Source organism: Stenella coeruleoalba (genome assembly GCF_951394435.1).
Source record: "Stenella coeruleoalba genome assembly, chromosome: 1".
In the NCBI taxonomy this organism is placed as follows: domain Eukaryota; kingdom Metazoa; phylum Chordata; class Mammalia; order Artiodactyla; family Delphinidae; genus Stenella; species Stenella coeruleoalba.
The window spans coordinates 148555821-148576289 of NC_137169.1; the positions used below are offsets into that span (position 1 = coordinate 148555821).

General features: G+C 37.0%; 1 protein-coding gene across 1 annotated transcript in view; it reads left to right on the forward strand.

Moving 5' to 3' along the window:
• Positions 1-20469, forward strand: part of SMYD3 (SET and MYND domain containing 3) — a 719303-nt gene that overhangs the window by 160378 nt on the left and 538456 nt on the right. Inside the window, exon 2 of the mRNA XM_079902992.1 lies at positions 18803-18866. Coding sequence (XP_079759118.1) covers positions 18803-18866 — 64 coding nt within the window. The remainder of the gene's footprint in view (positions 1-18802; positions 18867-20469) is intronic.

Sequence of the window (20469 nt, forward strand, 5' to 3'; positions counted from 1 at the left end):
GTTGTGGGGAATTTGTTAAGCTCCCAAATGAAACCAGGCCCTGGTACCAGCAGTTGTCACCTTCTGTCATTTTGGGAGGAGGTTATTATCATGAAGTCTTCTTTCAGTGATTGCTGAGATCTCCTATCTCATTCAGTTGTCTTCCCAGCTGGTAGATCTTGCTGTGAAGATAGAGGCCAGGTTAGTGATTCCTTAAGCATCTTTCATGCCTGTAAGGTCCTTTTGCCTTGCCTCTGTATGACCCCACCCCCGAGGGGAGGAGGGGCACCTCACTTGAGGAGAGGTTGGACACATTCTGTGAGTTGCTTATTTAGCTGACCTCTGGCCTAAGAATGTCAGAACTTGTGTGTATGATATATGTAGAGACAGACACATTTTAACTTGGAGACATAGTCTTGGCATGACAAGTGCAAATAAAATTAAATGAATCTAATAATGTTAAGTGTAGGAGAAACAGTCCCATTTAATAGAATACTCCAGTAAATCTTTTTGAAAAGTGAATATGAGGAATTCCTTTTTAACAAATGATAATTATTCCCTAATTTATATTTTTGTTAGTGTTTCTGTTATTGGCTTTTTAAAAAGAAGTGTTATTCTATATGTGCACATATTTTCACTTTTGAACTTATTTTATAAAATTTCAAACTTGCTGTATAAGTCATAGTTGGGAAAAACATGGTGGTGTATACTTTTTCCCCTAGAACACTTTATCTGTAAGTAGTTTGCATTATTACCAGGTGAGAATTTTGAGTTTGCCCTTAAACTAAGCATTTAACAAAATTTTGAAAACCGTATTGTGTTTGTTGGGATGTTTATCTGAATGAAGTAGAGACCATTTTGCTTTTATCTTTGAAATAGTACAAGGTTTGAGAAACACAAAGGGCTAAAATTAGACTATTCGATCTGAAACTTGCCTCTTGACCTCCAGGAAAGTCGTTTTAGAAAAATTTGCCGATTTTCTTTTAAAGATTTCAACCATTGTTGGTGTTGGTGGTCTAGTTGAAAGTACTTTTATATGTAAGTGCACGTATTCTTTTAGCAAATATTTATTCACTGTGTAAAATGTGCAAGGTACTGTGAGGGACATTGATGGGATTATAAAGAGGTACCAGGTGCCGTTCAACTTTTAAGGAAATCCACAGCCTTCAGTGCACTTATCAATCAATCTGTGTTCACTGGTCTTCCTTCCTGGTATAAGAATATCTTTAAGTCTTCTGATTTTGACTTGACTGCAGTTTGTCTATGGTATTTTACAGAAAGGCATTGATATGCTTTGTCTCTCTTCCCCACTCTTTTACCAGGCAATGTCTTTAATCTCATCAGTGTTATCCTTTGTTTATCTTATTACCTGTATCTGTTACGTTATATTTAAATAATTTAAATGAATTACTTAATATCTCCTCTTTTGCATATAAGCATATCCTGGGTTCACTAACTCTTTCAGTGCTTTCATCTCTAACAAAATTAACAAATCTGCTTATTCAGATTGCATTTAGACTCTTTATTTTGAGAGCCTTTCTTGGGACTTTCTGAACTCATATCTATCTTGCATGTATTCTTTATGTCAGGTAAAAAGTCTGCTCTGTTCTCTAGTAGCTGTGGAGGGAGAGAGAAGGTGAGAAAAATGTTTCAGGTGAAGGGTAGAACAGGCTTGACCCATTTCTACAGCAGGAGGTGAGGTCCGAGCGTGGGGAGGTTAGAGTCTGCCCAGGTGGGATTTAGCCATTGTGTGGACGTTCTATTTCTTTCCATTTCTAAAGGAAGCAAAGGGCTATGTTCACTTTAGGAGTAAAGAGTTTTCTTTGCCCCAACAATCTCTCTCCCTCTCAGACTTCAGAACAGAGCTGAACTAATCAGAGGAATCACTCTTGGTTGTCTTTTTTTCTGTAACAGCTTTGCTGAGGTATAATTCACGTACTGTACCATTTAGTCATTTAAAGTATACAGTTGAGTGACTTTTAGTGTATCCATAAAGTGGTGAAACCATCACCACAATCAATTTAAATGTTCTAATTTAATCACTCCAAAAGAAATTCTGAGCCTTTTAGAGGCACTTCCCACTTCCCCAATCCTCCGCCGCCCCGACCCAGCCCCAGGCAACCACTGGTCCACTTTCTTCCTCTATGGATTTGACGATTCTGGGTATTTCACATCAGTGGAATCATATAATATGTGATCTTTTGTGACTGACTCCTTTCACTTAGCATAATACTTTCAAGGTTCATCCATGCTGTAGCATGTATCAATATTTATTTCTTTTTATGGCTCTAAATCCTCACAAGGAGTGTCCTCTAGCTGTTCCCATAGTCTGGAGTGCCACCATCCCCTTTTAACCTTATTCACTCAGAAATTCTCATCCATTCTGTAGTTCTGATTTCGTTGATCATTTTTAATGAGCTGCCTTCTGACAGCTCTTTGTTTCTAATCTTGAGTTTTCCTGGATTTTTGTTATATATTTTGACTAAAACATTTGTCATTTTGCATCAAGGATATTTTAAGAGTAGAATGTAGGTAGAATGAGCATGGCCTTTGAAATCAGGTAACATCCAACGTTATCTGTTCGTACCAGACTTTTAACTCCATATGGCTCCATGTCTACCTTAATCTCACTCAATTCCTCACCCTTTCTTAACACTGGCCCCCATCCTTTCTTCTCTATCACCTGGAGTGTGCTTTATCATCAGCAAACCCTCTATATCCTGAAAGTCTTCTCTGAATACTCTCTTCTTGTTGCTCTAACTGAAATCTGACTGCCTTTTAAGGACAGTGCTTCCTATCCTCTTAAGTAGTGGCTATTTTTTCTCATATCCTAAGTACCTCAGCATCTAGAGAGGTACTAAGACCATGCTGTTCTTAGACCATTTCTCTTCTCCCTCGAAATTGCCAGGTCCTTTGAAGCATTTGCCATTATATCCCCATCACCTCACCTTCCGGTTATTCCTTTACATGCATGGCTCACTTTTTCTTTCCTCATCATTACTCTTGGTGTCATTTTTGCTGAAGCGAATATCCACCCAGCACCTGGCCTCTTCATCCCCATTTCTAATTCTCTTTGCCTTTATCACCGTTTAGCTACCTCTTCCTGTGGCCATACCCTAGAACTGGTGGTGACCAATAACTATTACTTCTGTTACTTCAATTTCAGGGTTCCCACTCTCCAACTACTATCTTACAGATGTCTAGCACAGTCCCTGACACAACATAATAGGTGTATAGTAAGCATTACTGCTGTTCCTGCTATTCTGCTTCTGTTGTAGCATCAACAGTCCTTGAAAGCAAGAACTGTATCTTATTATGACCCCTGTTTCTCCAGAACCTCCCATAGTTCATCGTACAAAATGGTCCTTAGTGATATTTATGGGCCCAGTAAAATAAAGAGCAGTAACAATAGGAAGGATTTGGCTTTCAAAAGATCTTTATATCAGAAAAAAAGATAATTAAATTTTACCATTTAAATATCACATAGTTTTAAAAAAACATTTGAGTAATGACATTTCAAAAATTGTTTTCTTTCTCATTTCCTCTGGGGGAAAATAGATGTTATAAATTGTTGCCATTGGGATTCTTTTAGTTTAGTCAAGGTTGATCAATTATAAATTTCCATTGTCTAAGGATTATTGTAAATGAGCTATAAACAGGGAGATTGCTTTTTAGTAAAATGAGTCAGCTTACCTGAAAAGAGTTAATTATCTTTTCTCTTCTGTGTTGAAAGACTTTTTACTACTAACCTAATGAGTGGAGAGGAGAAGGAAGTTGATGTGTTAAGATTTTCTCAGCCTTTCTTATAATCTCTGTAGAAAAATAAAAGTATAAGTTGCCACTGTATTATTTCTGATTTTTTTGAGATAAGAGAAAAATATGTAAAAGTTTTCTACTTATTTGGGTCAGATGTTGACTTTCTAGAACATTTAAAACTCATGTTGGGCTTCCTTGGTGGCACAGTGGTTGAGAATCTGCCTGCTAATGCAGGGGACAGGGGTTTGAGCCCTGGTCTGGGAGGATCCCACGTGCTGCGGAGCAACTGGGCCCGTGAGCTACAACTACTGAGCCTGTGCGTCTGGAGCCTGTGCTCCGCAACAAGAGAGGCCGCGATAGTGAGAGGCCCATGCACCGCGATGAAGAGTGGCCCCCGCTCGCCGCAACTAGAGAAAGCCCTTGCACAGAAACAAAGACCCAACACAGCCAAAAATAAATAAATTAATTAATAAACTCCTACCCCCAACATCTTCTTTAAAACAAAAAAAACAAAAAAAAAAACTCATGTTGACCAACAGTTTTTCCAGAAACACTAGTTTCATTATTATTGTATTCATGTGTGGTTGCTTTTAAGCTAAGAAGTAACTACCATTTCATTATATCCATGAATATTTCAGTAAATGACTTCTACTTATACTGCTATTATACTTTTTCAATAATTTTTCATAGTTAGATAGATATATGAAGGACTTGGAAATGACTGGGAAAAATATTCCAAATGTTTATAGACATTCAAGGGTTTATAAAATTCTGAATGTCTAGAAGGTTAAACTTTTTATTATATTAATATATTTCTACCCAGCACTTGAGGTATTTCAAATAATATCTAGAAACGTCTTTTGAGAGTTTACCATTAAAAAATCTCTTAAAGTAATAATAATAATGTGATGATAATAAGGAGTATTTCCTATAAACCAAGCACAATAAGTTTTCCACATGTTTTATTTAATTCTCATTACAACCAAATAATTTTGGTATTGTTATTATTCCCACTTTTGTTCAGTGGTTTAGAGAGATTAAATGGCTTAGTATCACACAACTACGAAATGATAAACTGGAATTCAGTTCCAGGCCATATGGCTTCATTGTCAATGATTTAACTACTATATTGTATTCTCTTATAGTGCCTAATTGAGGAATAAATACAGACATAGTCTGTGAGAAATTAATTTACAAATCATGCATCCAACAAGAGATCAAACTCAGTAGGTTTAATCTCTTTAAAAGACAACCCAGGGCTTCCCTGGTGGCGCAGTGGTTGAGTCCGTCTGCCGATGCAGGGGATGCAGGTTCGTGCCCTGATCCGGGAAGATCCCACATGCCGCGGAGCGGCTGGGCCCGTGAGCCATGGCCGCTGAGCCTGCGTGTCCGGAGCCTGTGCTCCGCAGCGGGAGAGGCCACAACAGTGAGAGGCCCGCGTACCGTAAAAAAAAAAAAAAAAAAAAAAGACAACCCAGCAGAAAGTGGGCAAATGATATGAATAGGCAGTTCACACAAAAGAAACCATGAATGGTGAATGAACTTGAAAAGATGCTCAAACTGTGACTATTTATCTAGAAAATGCCCAGTAAAAGCACAGTGAGACAACGTTTCACACCCATCAGGCTAGCAGAAAGTAAAATGACTGTCAACAGGGCTGACAAGACATGGATTTAAGAGAACTCTCACTAGGCTGCTGCAGGAGTGTAAATTCCTACAACCACTTTGGAGAGCCATTTGTCAACATGTGAAATATTTCAAGATGTGCATTCTTACAACTCAGCAATTCTACTTCTACGAATATGTATTCTGAAGCAGCAGAAGTCAAAGTGGGGTCCTGAAATGTCTGGGGGTTCCCCAAGGTACTTTCAGAGGACCTCTAAGTTTAAAACTATTTTTATAGTAATATTAAGACAGTATTTGCCTTTTTCACTCTCATTCCCTCATGAGTATACGGTGGAGTTTTCCAGAAGCTCCATGATAACCATAAATGAGCATCCAGCTGCATTCTATTAAGCCATATATTTAAGAGATTTGCATAAATGTAAAACAGTGCCACTCTGCTCACTAACTTATTTTTATTTTGGAAAATATAGTTATTTTCATAAAAATGTATTATTTATATCAACATGTAATGGAATTATTATTTTAAATGAATGAATAAATATATTAAAATTTTCTTAATTTTAGTCTTTAATATAGTAAATATGAATAGAGGTAACCCACATAAATAAAACCTCTTTGGAGTCCATCAATAATTTTTTTTTTTTTTTGCGGTACGCGGGCCTCTCACTGTTGTGGCCTCTCCCGTTGCGGAGCACAGGCTCCGGATGCGCAGGCTCAGCGGCCATGGCTCACAGGCCCAGCCGCTCCGTGGCATGTGGGATCCTGCCAGACCGGGGCACGAACCCGTGTCCCCTGCATCGGCAGGCGGACTGTCAACCACTGCGCCACCAGGGAAGCCCCATCAATAATTTTTTTAAATTTAATTTTTATTTTCTATTGGAGTGTAGTTGATCTACAGTGTTGTGTTAGTTTCAGGTATACAGCAAAGTGATTCAGTTATACATATGCATATATCCATTCTTTTTAGATTCCTTTCCCATATTGGTTATTACAGATTATCAAGTAGAGTTCCCTGTGCTATACAGTAAGTCCTTGTTGATTATCTATTTTATATATAGTAGTATGTATACGTTAAGTCCAGATTGAGACCAGATAGTTTTGAAAATCATTGTATATGTGTACAATGCAGGTAACATTGTTTTCTAAGAGTAAAATAATTGACCCAAATGTCCATCAATATGGACACGATGCCAATTCTTTCAATGTGGAATGGCAAAATAAATTGTGATATATCTTTATATATACACATACATACACATTCATACATAATTATATATTAATCAGACAGTATTATTTGTCAGATGTTCCTTACCTTATATGTCAAATGAAATGATTTTTGAGAATGTATTTTTCTAAGTAAGTACATGATAAAAATAAGTGCAAAATTTATTAAGAATTAAATATTAGTTCATAATATTGCAGGTTTGTTGACCTTAACCTCAAAAGGTAGAAATAAAAGTGCTACATAAGCTACTCTATTTGACTAGAATGCACAGTAAGCAGCATTTATAGGACTTGGTTTTTCGGAATGTAGAACATGTTATTGTTTTATTTCAGGAGTAGTATACTGTGTGTTTATTGAAAAGGAAGCATCATTTTATTATATCTTTATATATACATTTCCACTGTAATGGCTTAAACAAATAGGAACTTATTTTTCCCATCCAAAAGCTGGAGGTTGGTAGCTGCTGGCTATTGGATATTATCGGGGTCTTTCTGTCTGATGGTATTTGTTCTCTTGTTGCCTCTTGAGCAAAGAAAGTTGAAATGGACAAAGTGTCTCTCATTAGAAATATAGTTGATTCTTGTTATTCACCACAAACACTGAATTAGCCAAAACTGAACCATCACTCCTAGGGGATATACAAAGTTAGGTTCCTATAAGTCTCTGGGCACACTTTAATCAGCCAGTCAATACATAACCTTGTTTTGTGTGTGTTTCTGTTTATAGATACCTTATTTAATACGTATTGTTGATTCATTAACGTTGAACTCATGGCCAACAGCACTATAACTCACGCCTGAATGAAGCTTATCTAACACACATATTTCCTGGGTAACACACATCACAGCTTTCTTGTGCTTAGGACACTAGATAGCACTGCAGCACTGTACTAGCTGGCCATTTAAAATAGCGAAATCACCAATGAAAAGCACAAAAATGAGTAAAGTGTGGCACTAGATAGACCTTGAAAAGGGTTCTCGTTTACAGTATGAGAGCTGAAATAAGAAAGCAGAATGTCACTTCATTTGACCTCAGCTGGGAACATGTGCATTGGGTAACTCAAATTTTTTTGCCTCTCCACACATATCCACGAATGACTACAAAAATGGTGCAAGTATTGATTTGGAGTTACAAATAAATTTTAGTGAGTAGGCAGATTTTCAAATAAACAACCCATAAATAATGAGGGTCAGCTGTATCTCTTTACAAGTCATTTGCCAGAACTGGGTAACAGGGTCTGTTATTAGAACAACCAGTGGCCATGGGGCATGAGCTTTTTACTAGTTTAGACCAGCGATGATTTATCCCCCTGGAGTCGGCAACCTACACTTCCTGAAATCCAGAGATCTCTGCTATTTCAACAAATCACAGCACCCTTGGCAGGGAAGAGTGAAGTGGTTGTTGGGTAAGCAATGGACAGTGCCTGCCATGTGCCTAATCAGGTGCTTGGCAATTGGAAGGGACTTGGCACTTTTTTGTTGAAGAATGAATTGGTGAATGAATGACGGGGTCATTTTTGGAAACAGCCTTTGATTTCTCTCGTATCTCAAAGATTTTCCATTTGCATCTGAATTTTTAAAAAAACGTGGTGTTTTGACTGGCCAACTCCAAATCAAAGTGAAAGTTAATGTAAGAGAATAAAGAAATTTTACTTTATATGGATTAACTTCAAGTTAAATAAGTCAGAGAGAATAATAAAAAATGAAGCATCAGTTGAAGTTGAAACTTGTATTCAGAAAGAGGCTAAGTAGCCCAAGTTTCATGTGGTAAAACTTTTTCTTTCTTTTCATATTGTTCCTTTTCTGAAATGATTGCTTTTTATATTTTGGAAGATGTTAAATCTAGAAATATTAGTTTTTAAATATAGTATGATGATAGATATCATTATTTTAAATTATCAGGTTCTCATATATTATCAAAGAGTAAAACAATTTTACTTTTTAACACTACATTTGTAGCAAATGCCAGTTAAAAATAAGTTCAATTAATAAAGTATAATTTCATTTAAATTTTGTGTAAACAAAGCATACATTTGCGCTTACTATTCCAAACATTGGAATAAATTGTTGATCTTTCTGTCTGTGTCCTGCCTTAGACCAAGAGCAATTTAAAGCCATTAAATAGTACATATTGCTTTTTCATTAAAGTTGATGTTTATTTGATTATGGAAGTAAAATAATATTATTATATAAAATTGGAAAAGAGAAAAAAGAGGGAAAATCACCCCAATTCATATCACTCAAAGAAAAGTTTCAACAATTTGGTCTATTTCTTTTCACTCTTTTTTTTCACACATTACAAGAACTTAATTTCACAAAGTATATGTAGTATGAAAAATCCATTCAACATTCTAGGTGTAGCCTTTATTATTATTGTTATTATCATAATAGACTTAGAATAACTTACAACTTTAGGGACAGAGAAGTATATTTATTACTATCAGTTGCAGAGCAATAAATGAAGCAGCCAGGTTTAAAGTATGGTTCTTCTAGAACTTTTTCTGCTCAGCTTACCTTTTCTATTCCATACCTGTCTGCATACTGAGCTGGAGTCCACATTTCAGGGCAAATGAAATTGTCTTCTTGTACATTTCTAATTTCCATTTTGGTGCATTGTCACGGTTTCTGATATCTTTTCTCCCTAGGTCTTTTAGATGTCGAACACTCTGGTAGTTCTCCTCCCTTTCTATACCTGCTCTAAGCAAAATGTCTATTGCCAGAAATCACAGCTAAGGGTCTAGAGAAAAATAATGCGATTATCTGATTAAGGTAATTCATACTAAGTTGCAAATGACTTGTAGTCATAAGGTTTTTGGGGTGATGTCTGCATTTCATCACAATATATTATCAAACTCATAAGGGTGTTTGATAAGTAGAGTATGTGAGGGTAACGTTGGGGGGCCGTGGGAGAACCTTATATCGGCCATAGTACCTGCTCGCTGTAGGAGGACAACACAGGCATGAAAACCCTTGCACGGCCCCTGTTAACTCTCATTCAGCGGTTATCAGCTGATGATCATTCTCCTTAAAAAAAAAAATCATTAAGAATTTACAATTAATTATAATGCATTGGCAGGTGAAACATTTAATTCTGTGTCTCCTAAGGACTCATCTTTTAAGGTTTCTTTATTTTGGGATTAGGTCAGCACAGTGTTTCTTTATAAACTTAAAGTGCCATTTTATTCTCCACAGTTGAGAATGAGTTATCTGAGATTTCATTAATGCTTACTTCCAGGAGGACTTGAGGAAATTTATAGTTAGAGGTTAAACGAAGTAATATACTTAATTATAAAATAGAAGAGCAAATTTTTAAGCAGCCAGGAGAAAATGGCTTCCAGGCCTCTGAAGTGAACAGATAAATATAGTTCGATAGTGATTTTGACTTTTGGATTTCTCACTGTTCAAGTTAAAATGGAAACATGCTGCTGATAACCTCATTTTCTAATTAGAGGTAGCATGATAGATAATTCATTCATGGTGATAAAGTATACCCTGCATTTGAAACCAAGGTGAGCAGCTTTTGCCATTTTGAAGGCTTAGGTTTTAGTATGTTAATGAAAATGTTGACCAGATTTTCTTGTACCTTCTTTGATATTTTACCCATGGTACTTTTATTTTTATGTGTATGCTGTGTGATATTTATAATAGCAATACTTAACATATTTAAAGGGTATCTGATTTCAGTCTTTAGGCAAAGTCAGGTTTTTTTCTTCTTCCTCACTTAAAAAAAATTTCAAGACTTAGGGAAAACGAATATATCTCTTAGACTTATCAGAGTTGTATTACTCGACTAGGCTAAAGAGGTTTCCTATTTAGAAACAAAGATGTTGTCACTAGAAAACAATCCCTCTTCAGCAATTCGTTTTGGTCACAGCTTTCTTCAGTCTACTTGTGTGTGCTCTGCCTAAGAAACACCTTTAAGTCACCAGTTTTCAATTCTTAGCTGTTAGAGTGACCCACAGCACACAATATCCAATTTTGTAGAGAAATATCATATAATGAGGAGAGTTTAAATCTGTACTCTTGTAAAAATGTTAATTTTCTCAACTTGTAATAGACATTATTTTACATAAAGCAAGCAGAATATTAGGAGTTGTAATTACCTTTTAATATTACTGAAGACGTAACAGCCTTCTCTGATTTTAATTTCCACAGATGAAACTTTCATAAAACGTTTTTAGCTTCTTGAATCAGACCACTTTGAAGTTAATCATTCTGATCAAATTAAAAATAGTAGTAATACAAACTTTAGTGAACGTGATTGAGCAGTGAAACACTTAACGATGCTAGTCAAATTTTGAAATTAGAGTCAAGTATTATGGGAACATGTGGATTTCAAAAAAAAAGTGGTGAATTTTCTGTGTGCTTGCAAAGAGATGACCAGATTTGTGGCACATGTGGATTTTGCTTTTTTAGCAACCATGGAAGAGGTGTGGGATTTTCAGATATGGCACAGAAATAGGCAACATTATCTTGAGCACTTTGAAAATATACTTAGCATCCTCAGTTTTAACTCTATGCTTAGACGCTCTGTTAGCAGCCACTTTATGTAGATTACCTCACATAGTCTACCCAACAGTTTTATGAGTAGTCACTTATTCTTACTTTACAGAGGAGGAAATTGAGGCTAAGAGAGGTTACAAGGTTACACTGCTAGTAGGGAGTGGACTTGGTGTCTCAGTCCTTTCAGGCTGCTGTAATAAAATGTCACAGACTGTGTAGCTTATAAACAACCTAAGTTTATTTCTCACACTTCTGGAAGCTGGATAGCCCAGTATCGAGCAGCTAGCCTGGTCACATTCTGATAAGGGCCCTCTTCCTAATTCATAGCTGGCACCTTCTCACTTTGTCCTCACGTGGTAGAAGGGGTAAGGGATCTCTGTGGGGTCTCTTTTATAAAAACACTAATCTCATTAATGAAGGTTCAACCGTCAAGACCTGAGCACCTCCCAAAGGCCCCACCTCCTAATATCTTTGGGGGTTAGGATTTCAACTCATGAATTTAGGGCAGGGGGACACAAACATTCAGACTATAGCACTTGGACTACAGATTTTGAACTCTAAACTGGTAAAATATTTTCCCTCCTAGGTATGGTGCCTTCCTTTTCCCTTATAACACCCTCTCCAATTCACTCTTTACCTGTCAGAAAGTGACTTTTCCTTCTTCTGAACTAGGGCCCTGTAGCTGTGCTGTTTTTCAAAACACAGTTTTGTATTGTAGCTCATTCTGCAAGTGGTATGTGTTGATCTGTCCTCCTTTACCACGAGCTGCTAGAAACAGTGACTGTAATACCCTCCTCACACCTACCCACCCAGGACCTTACACCTTACACGGTGGCCAGTCACTGAACACTTGTTGATTTAACTACTGGAGTTTGTGTTCATCAGGTAGCATAGTCTCCGCCAGTACAGAAGCTTTAAGAGACCAAGGACAGTGAAAAAGGGAAGTCCCCAAGTAAGAGGGTCTGCCTCTCTTGACTAACTTGGCTCAAATACTTTGCTGTGCTTTTCCCTAAGTGCTAATGTGGGTTTAAATTACTTGTGCTTCTCCCATGAAGTTATGGTGCCTGTGAATCACAGATTCATTTTCCCTGAAATATTATCCATTGCATTTTCTTGTTTTGTACTTTAAATATTAGAAATAGGAAATAAAGTGATAGGGAATATAGAAAAAGGAGTCCAAACCAATTCTTTCTATATTCCTGTGTTATGAATCTATTATATATTATTTTGATCACATCTGCTGCTTTGTATTAAAGACCATTTGATAGGTGGATGGTGGATATGAATCTCTTTAATTTTTAAAAAGGCCTTTGGGCCCAAACCCACACAGTTACCATCTCCAAACAAAAATGGAGGATCCCTTTAATATATTATTATGAATATTTATGCCTAAAGGAGTTCTTTAGCATTTTCCGGTGTATTTTACTTGGCCAGACTATGTGTTGCACTACCCTTGCATAGAATAACATGATTCTATTTGGGATAATCTCTTTTTCATAATGTAGAACTTCTTTTGCTTCAGAAATTTCCAGGGGGAAATATAGCCAAGAACTTGGTTACATGACATTAACATTTCTAATGAATCAGGATTCTGAGGTTTTAAAGATATTAACAAACATAAAAATTCTGTAAATAAATATTTCTGTGGTATTTTTGTTTAAAAAATTGTATTTAGACTTCTTTCACTTAGGTATTTTGGCTTTCTCCATTTAAGAACAAATGGAGAGTTTTTATTCTTTATTTTTAAGAGCTTGCCCATCATGACATTCAGTATTTCTCATACTCCATAGAGCATCTTGGGTCTTAATTATGTGAAAAAATACTTTCATAGGAATTCTACTCAGGGAATTTTCTTAAAACTTGTATAAGGCCTGGGGTACTAAATCAGACATCCCGTAAGTCAACACTTTTTCCTTAGCACCTGTAAGTGGTACAGGCTTTACTCAATGCGCTCTGGTCTTTTTCTCAGCTCAGATTTCTTCCCAAAGAAATCAGCCACAAAACAAATTTCCTCATTGATCAGCCACAAAGTAAAATCTGGTCCTTGAGATATTCACGGTGCAAAAGATCACTGGGCAGGGATCTTCACCTTGAATGAGGAGGCTGCAAAGGCACACCCTGGGCTCTGGGGTTGCTTCTGATTGTGCTGGGCTGTGCTCCATCCAGATGAGTGTGCTTCAGCGAGCGGGAGGGTCGCCTGGCTTCCCTGTGGTGTCTGAGCCTTCGCCTGCATCTGACTGGTCAACAGTGAGCCAGTTTCCTTCCACTGTGAGGATGGCTGTTGAAGGAGAGATTCAACCGCTAGACACACTGGGAGACTTCTAGGAGATCGAGGCACGTTACTAGGAAGGAACCCTGTATGATAAGTATATTATCTATGAATGTGTTGTAGATGCATTTTTTCCCTCTGTAGGAAGTTTTAAATGGATTCTGTACGTGCCAGGGCTGGGGGAAATTTGGGATAGAATTTGTTCATTTTCTATACCCTTTCCAGGAAACTTCTTTCTCTGTACCTGGCAACTGGCCGTATTATTTTAGGGCAGAGTTTCTAAACAGTAGGATACTTTTGCCCTCAGATAACCAAGAAGGACAGAGAGATGTTCCCTTAAATAGTACTCCAGTTGTTGGGATATGAGGGAGCCAATTAATCCCCTTTCCTCTTTGATTTCTTAGAGATAGTGGTTTCCCCTATATCCATATACGATTGACCCTTGAATAACACGGGTTTGAACTGCGTGGGTCCACTATGTTTTAGTTTTCACTATGTTTTAGTGAAAAAAAAACCGCAGTTTTTTTCACTAAATACACACTACAGTACAACACCATCCGAGTTTGGTTGAATCCGTGGATGCAGACCCTCAGATATGTAGGGCCAAACTGTAAAGTTATACATAGATTTTCAGCTGCATGGAGGGTTGGCGCCCCTAAGCCCCATGTTGTTCAAGGGTCAACTGTATGACTTTTTAATTTGTATAGCAGCAGAACAATTAATTTAGCTTTATTTTAATTTCCTTTCCACACTTCAGTTGCCTAGGCTATTGGAGAAACTAATTACGACCCAACTTTTACTTGGAAGAGAGGACTTAACTTATGCTCCGTGAATCACTGTATCTGGAGCACTGGAGCAAGCTGAGAATTTTCTCTGATTTGACATTGTGTTCAGTAACATCCAAGTTTATATGAACAAGTGATAAGGGAACCCTTTTTGCTTTTTTGGGATCGGGGCCTAAAACTTCCATTTATTGTAGTATACAATAATTTTAATATCTTCTTTAATTTAGAGGTAGACTGCTACTATTTATCTCTTAAGTGGAGGTGAAAAAAGAGGTTCTGTTACTGATACATTCCTAACCTGTTTCTTTAGATTCCTTTTTATTCAGAAATTCCAGTTCTGGATGGACTCTTGAAATAATCGCTTTGCAAACAGGATGTTTGTGGAGTCTGTGAGAATTGTATATTGTTCACTTCTCTACTCCTGTGAGATTATCATGTTTGGCCTAATAATAGGCACAAATTTTGTTATCTTCAAATTTTATTTATATTTTTTTGTTACACAGGAGAAGCAGAACCAAATACTTTTGGAATTAGAAGGAAACATTTAATTCATGCTCCTCTGCAGTGCTGGAATTTCCTGTACATATGTCTGTAAATGTACCTATCAGATTCTCCTTGAACATATCAAATGACCTGGAACTCCACCTCCTCAGGGCATTTCTTTTGATTTTTGAACAGTTGCTGTTGCCACAACGATCTTCTTTACCTTTAGACAGAATCTGTCCCTCTCTCGCTTCCATTCAGTATTTCTTGTTTTAGCCTCTGGAGCTACCACCTAGAATAAGTGATCCTTTTTATTTAGGGCTTCTAATTAATTCTGTTTTTTATTTGACATGTACATTTCTGATTTTTTAAAGAAAAATGTGGGTTTGTCTTTCAGTTGGAAATGATGTGTTGATTTTTTTTTTTTTAAGAGAGAAAGAATGTTTTCATGAACTGTCTGGGTGGCTATGTTTCTAATACTTATTTTCCTCTCCCACTGCTGCCCAAATTTTTTCTCTGCAGGGAGACCTTACCAGGAGGCTATTACTCTGAACCTTACTCAACAGGGAAAAGCAGTAACTCTTCAAAGCCTCAGTGGTTCCTCTAATCAGACACACTACTTTTCTCTTGGATTCAGTTGACCTTTTTTTTTGAAACTTGAGAACTTAAATTTATTTGTTTGGTTATTTGATATGTAAAAGTAACCCCAAACATTTAAATAACTCATGTTAAGGAATTTTTTTTCACACATCAAATGGCAGCTGAATTATCCCAGTACTTTGAATCATCTTGCTATTTATTTTGCTGAAATTCTGTGTTAAAATTCATTAAAGCCTGTGGTTGAGAGCTATGGGAGGGAGAAGACGAAGTTTTAATATTTGCTACCAGGTTCATCACTGATTTTCCTGGGTATTTTGATTCTGCTTATTATTTTTATTTGTTTATTTATTGTTTTCTTTTTCCTTCCTTTTTGCAGTACACGGGCCTCTCACTGCTGTGGCCTCTCCCGTTGCGGAGCACAGGCTCCGGACGCACAGGCTCAGTGGCCATGGCTCACGGGCCCAGCCGCTCCGCGGCATGCGGGATCCTCCCGGACCGGGGCACGAACCCATGTCCCCTGCATCGGCAGGCAGACTCTCAACCACCGCGCCACCAGGGAAGCCCTGCTTATTATTTTTAAAAATGGAGATGAAACACTTTGTATAGTTGGGAATCTTTATTTGCAAGCAACAGAAATAGCCTCTGAATAACTTAGACAAGAAAAAAGGAAATGAGGGGAAATCTGAGGAGCCGGGTCTAAGGAAAGCAGGATTCAGGGGAGCCCCAGGAACCTCATCCTCAGGAGTGTTCCTGCAGAAAGCATACTTTCCCAGTCTTGGCTGCAGTTCTCAGTTTGGCTTGACAGGCTTTCTGCCAGGGATCTTTTGGCAGTTTGGGGCTTCTTCTGTTTTCAGGTCTATTGGAAGTGGCCTTCTTTGTTTTCTCCCACAAATATACTGATTTAATTCAAGTCTTGAAGCTAGTAGTGTGTGTGTGTGTGTATGTGTGTGTGTTTTCTTTTTCCTGCTAATATTTTTGGGTTTGTTGTAGATATTTTCCAGGGTGGGGAGTGATGGTTAGGTTTCCTATTTCCTACTTGCTCTGTCATTTTTTTATGGGGAAAGTTAAGGAGATTAAAAAATTGTGCCACTGCGGTCAACATAAACATTTAAAGCTATAAATGTTCCTTTAAGTATTACTTTAACTATATCTCATGTTTCGATTTTTTTTATTATTTAATCTAATACATTTTCTAATTTTCATGACAACTCTTTGATCCTTGAATTATATAAGCTTTTAAGTTTCTATAAATATGAGATTCTACTGGGTTTACTTGTTTACTGATTTCTAATCTAATTCTTTTATGGTTGGAGAAAATTATCTGTATAATATTGATTCTTTGGGATTTTTAGATTTGTTCTGTGGCCTAATGTGTGGGCATATTTTGTAAATGGCCAGTGGGTGCTTGAAAAGATTATGTGAATACACATTAATATAAAAGGTGCAAGGGACTGTGTTTTGCATGAGATCAAGTAAATTATAGAGCTCCTTATTCTTTATGTGCTTGATCTATGAATCCCTGAAAAAGACTTGATAACTAATACTTGTATGGTACTTAGTATATTCCAGGCATTATTTTTAAGGCCTTACTTGTATTAATTTATTGTGTATTGATCATTTTTTTTAGATGTTACTTTTACTTTATGTATTTTTAGACTGCGAACATTTGTTACTAGGTACTTAATACCTAGTGATTGGAGTCTTTTATCTTTGTGTATTGACCTTATTCATCTCTAGTAATATTTTTAACCTTAATGTCTCTTTTTCTGATATTGATATAGTTACACAGGCTTTTTTCTATTAGTGTTTAATTAATTTTAATATTAATGTTAATATTGCCTAAGCATATCCATCTCATTCCACCTTTGTATGTCCTTTTATTTGGAGTGTGTCTCATAAATAGTCTATGACGGGACTTCCCTGGTGGTACAGTGGTTAGGAATCCACCAGCCAATGTAGGGGACACTGGTTCGTTCCCTGGTCCAGGAGGATCCCACATGCCACGGAGCAACTAAGCTCGTGCGCCACAACTACTGAGCCTGTGCTCTAGAGTCTCCAAGACACACCTGCTGAGCCCGCATGCCACAACTACTGAAGCCCAAGCACCTAGAGCCCGTGCTCCGCAGCAAGAGAAGCCACCACAATGAGAAGCCCGCGTACCGCAACGAAGAGTAGCCCCCGCTCGCCACAACTAGAGAAAGCCCGCATGCAGCAACGAAGACCCAGCACAGCCAAAAATTAAAAAAAAATTTAAATTAAAAAATTAATTAATTAAAGAAAAATAGTCTATGGGTGGATTTTGTTTTTATCCAGTTTTGTCTAAGGGTGGTAGTATAATATGATGGTTAAAAGCAAGAACTTTAGGGCCAGGTTGCTTGGGTTTGAGTTGTTGTCTGGGATGTTGATATCTGACACCTGTAATTCTACACTTGGGGGTAGGAGGTGTTTGGACTTTGCTTTATTTAGACTTTTAACCTCCCCCCATGTTATATGCTCCATATCTCACTGCTGCTCTTCTATGGGTGAGGTACCTGGTATATTCAAGTTCTGATTCTCTGCAGCGTTCAGTTGTTACCGTTTCAATGTCACCTGCCACTTGAACTTTATGGTGTGTTTCCTTAGTCATCTGCTTCTTATCTCTTGAAAATGTATTGAAGTATCTCTAAAATGGACATAATAAAACTGCTTAGTTATAGGACTATCTGAAGTTAAGTGTGAGTCAATAGATGTAAAGAACTTTGAACAGTACCTGGCACATCAGAAGTGCTTAGAAAGATTTGTTCCTGTTTTGTCACTGTTGTTAATACTATAGTTTGACTTTTAATGCTCTTGGCTGCCTTGAAAGTATCTACAGTCCAGTCTGATATTTGTTACTGTGAATTTCATCATCAGATTTATTGTTTTTATTTTATAATCCAAGTTTTTCTTTGTTTTGGCTTTTTCCTTCCTCAGGCGATTTGGGGAGGACATAACTTTGGTGCATCTCAATTTAGCAAGTTGAAAGTAGTAATTGAATTTAATGGAAATTGAAAATCATTTCCCAGAAGGAATATATTATAATTAAACTACATGATAAATTTAAACTTGTAAAATTTTTCTATTTGAATGGTGTAGGGTACTTTCAGTTAGTTGATAGTCTAGATTCTTAATTTCATATGGAGACATTAAAAACTCTATGAAAAAAAGAACTCTATGAAGTGAAATTTTTTGCCTAAGTGGGAATCTCTGTGTTTTCATTAAATTTATGTTAAAAAGAACATTAGTGGTGGTGACTGTTACACAACAATGTGAATGTACTTAAGGCCACTGAAGCCGTACACTTAAAAATAGTTAAAGTGGTAAATTTTTTGTTATATATATCTTACCACAATTTTAAAAAAAAGAACACTAGTTATTAGGTATATGTCTCACATTGAAGGTGAAAGAAGATGTTCATCACTGTGAAAATCTAAATCTCATGGACCATACAGATAGAGTGAGCAGAACATATTGGTGTCAATACCTTGACTTATGTTTTCTTTCTTCAGCCATATATGATTCTCATTCATTTCCTAATGTGAACTTTATTTTTTAACAGGAAGGAAAAGCTGATGCGATGCTCTCAATGCCGAGTTGCCAAATACTGTAGTGCTAAGTGTCAGGTAAGAAGGTTCTGCTGTATGTAAGCTCTCTACTCTTAAATTGGTTCTCCGGGCTTCCCTGGTGGCGCAGTGGTTGAGAGTCCGCCTGCCAATGCAGGCGACACAGGTTCGTGCCCCGGTCCGGGAAGATCTCACATGCCGCAGAGCGGCTGGGCCTGTGAGCCATGGCCGCTGAGCCTGTGCGTCCGGAGCCTGTGCTCCGCAATGGGAGAGGCCACAACAGTGAGAGGCCCGCGTATCGCAAAAAAATAAAATAAAATTTGTTCTCCATTATGCCTGTTGAACTATTTCTGTTTCTTCATAATCTTTTATTTATTTTAACTTGTTTTTTTCCTTCAACTTAAAAATCATATATGTATATGGTAATAATTATATATACATAATATATACATAAACTCTATCCATATAGTGTGTGTGTGTGTGTGTGTGTGTGTGTGTGTATCACTGAAGAAAAGTTAAATGTTTACTCCTCTCCATCTTCTTGTCCTCTTGACTTCAGTCCCATTTCCCAGAGCTAACCACTGTTAAGGTTCTTATGTATCTTCGCAGCATTTTTTTGGTGCAAACACATTCATGTATCTTTATCTTTTGTTTTTAAAAACAGATACAGGTTATTCTGGCACAAATTCTTTTATACCTTGATTTCCATTTTCATTTAATAATCTATCTAGAAGAACTTTTTGTATCCTCGTGTTCATTCTATCATATGAATGCACCACAATCATAATTTCCCCACTAATGAATGCATAATTTTTTCCCAATATTTGGTATTGCCAGTACTGCACCAGGCATCCTTTCGTGCACATTTTTGCACACTTGTGCAAATTGATTGTAGGATAAATTCTTCCCCGTTGTACTGATTAGTAAAAGGATATATGCATTTTGAATTTTTAAAGAGAATGCTCAGTTGCCTTCCAAGAGTTTGAGTTAATTAACAACAACTGACAGTCTATGAGAGTACTGCTGTTAACATCTTTGAAATTCTTCAAAGGATGTATAATTAACATTCAACATGACCTTTTCTTCTAACCTTACGGTTAATCATTTAATAAGAAATTTAATTATGCTCTAATGAATTAGGTCATAATAAAAAGTCTAATTGGAGGGTATGTGTCTGTGTCACTTGCCACCCATGCTTCAGGGAACTTCAAGTTAAGAAGACTACATATAGAACCAAATGAATTATATTATTTGATACAGATTTTCTAGTTGAGCTTCCTTTCTGTTCTCAATGAAATAAACATTTACTTTTATTTTCCCTTGTTTTTATGACTGTAGGGAGGGCTACTTCCTCCTTTTGTAGTACACTCAAGAAAAAAAAACAACAAAACCCATTATCTGATTAGAATGAGTAGAGGGAGTCTGATGAGTAGGTATGTCATTTTGATTCATTATAGTGCATGTGTTTTTACCACGTATATTAGCTGTTTACTGTAGCATCAATAATAATGTCATCGTCAGATATACTGTAGAAGGTAATGGGAAAATAGCTAGTAAGATGAAAGATATCATATATAACACAGCTAGTGGACATGCTTGTCTGTGTGCAGGGGATAGGGTGTGTGTGTAGAGGAGATGGGGTGGGAGTCAAAGAATGGCCAGA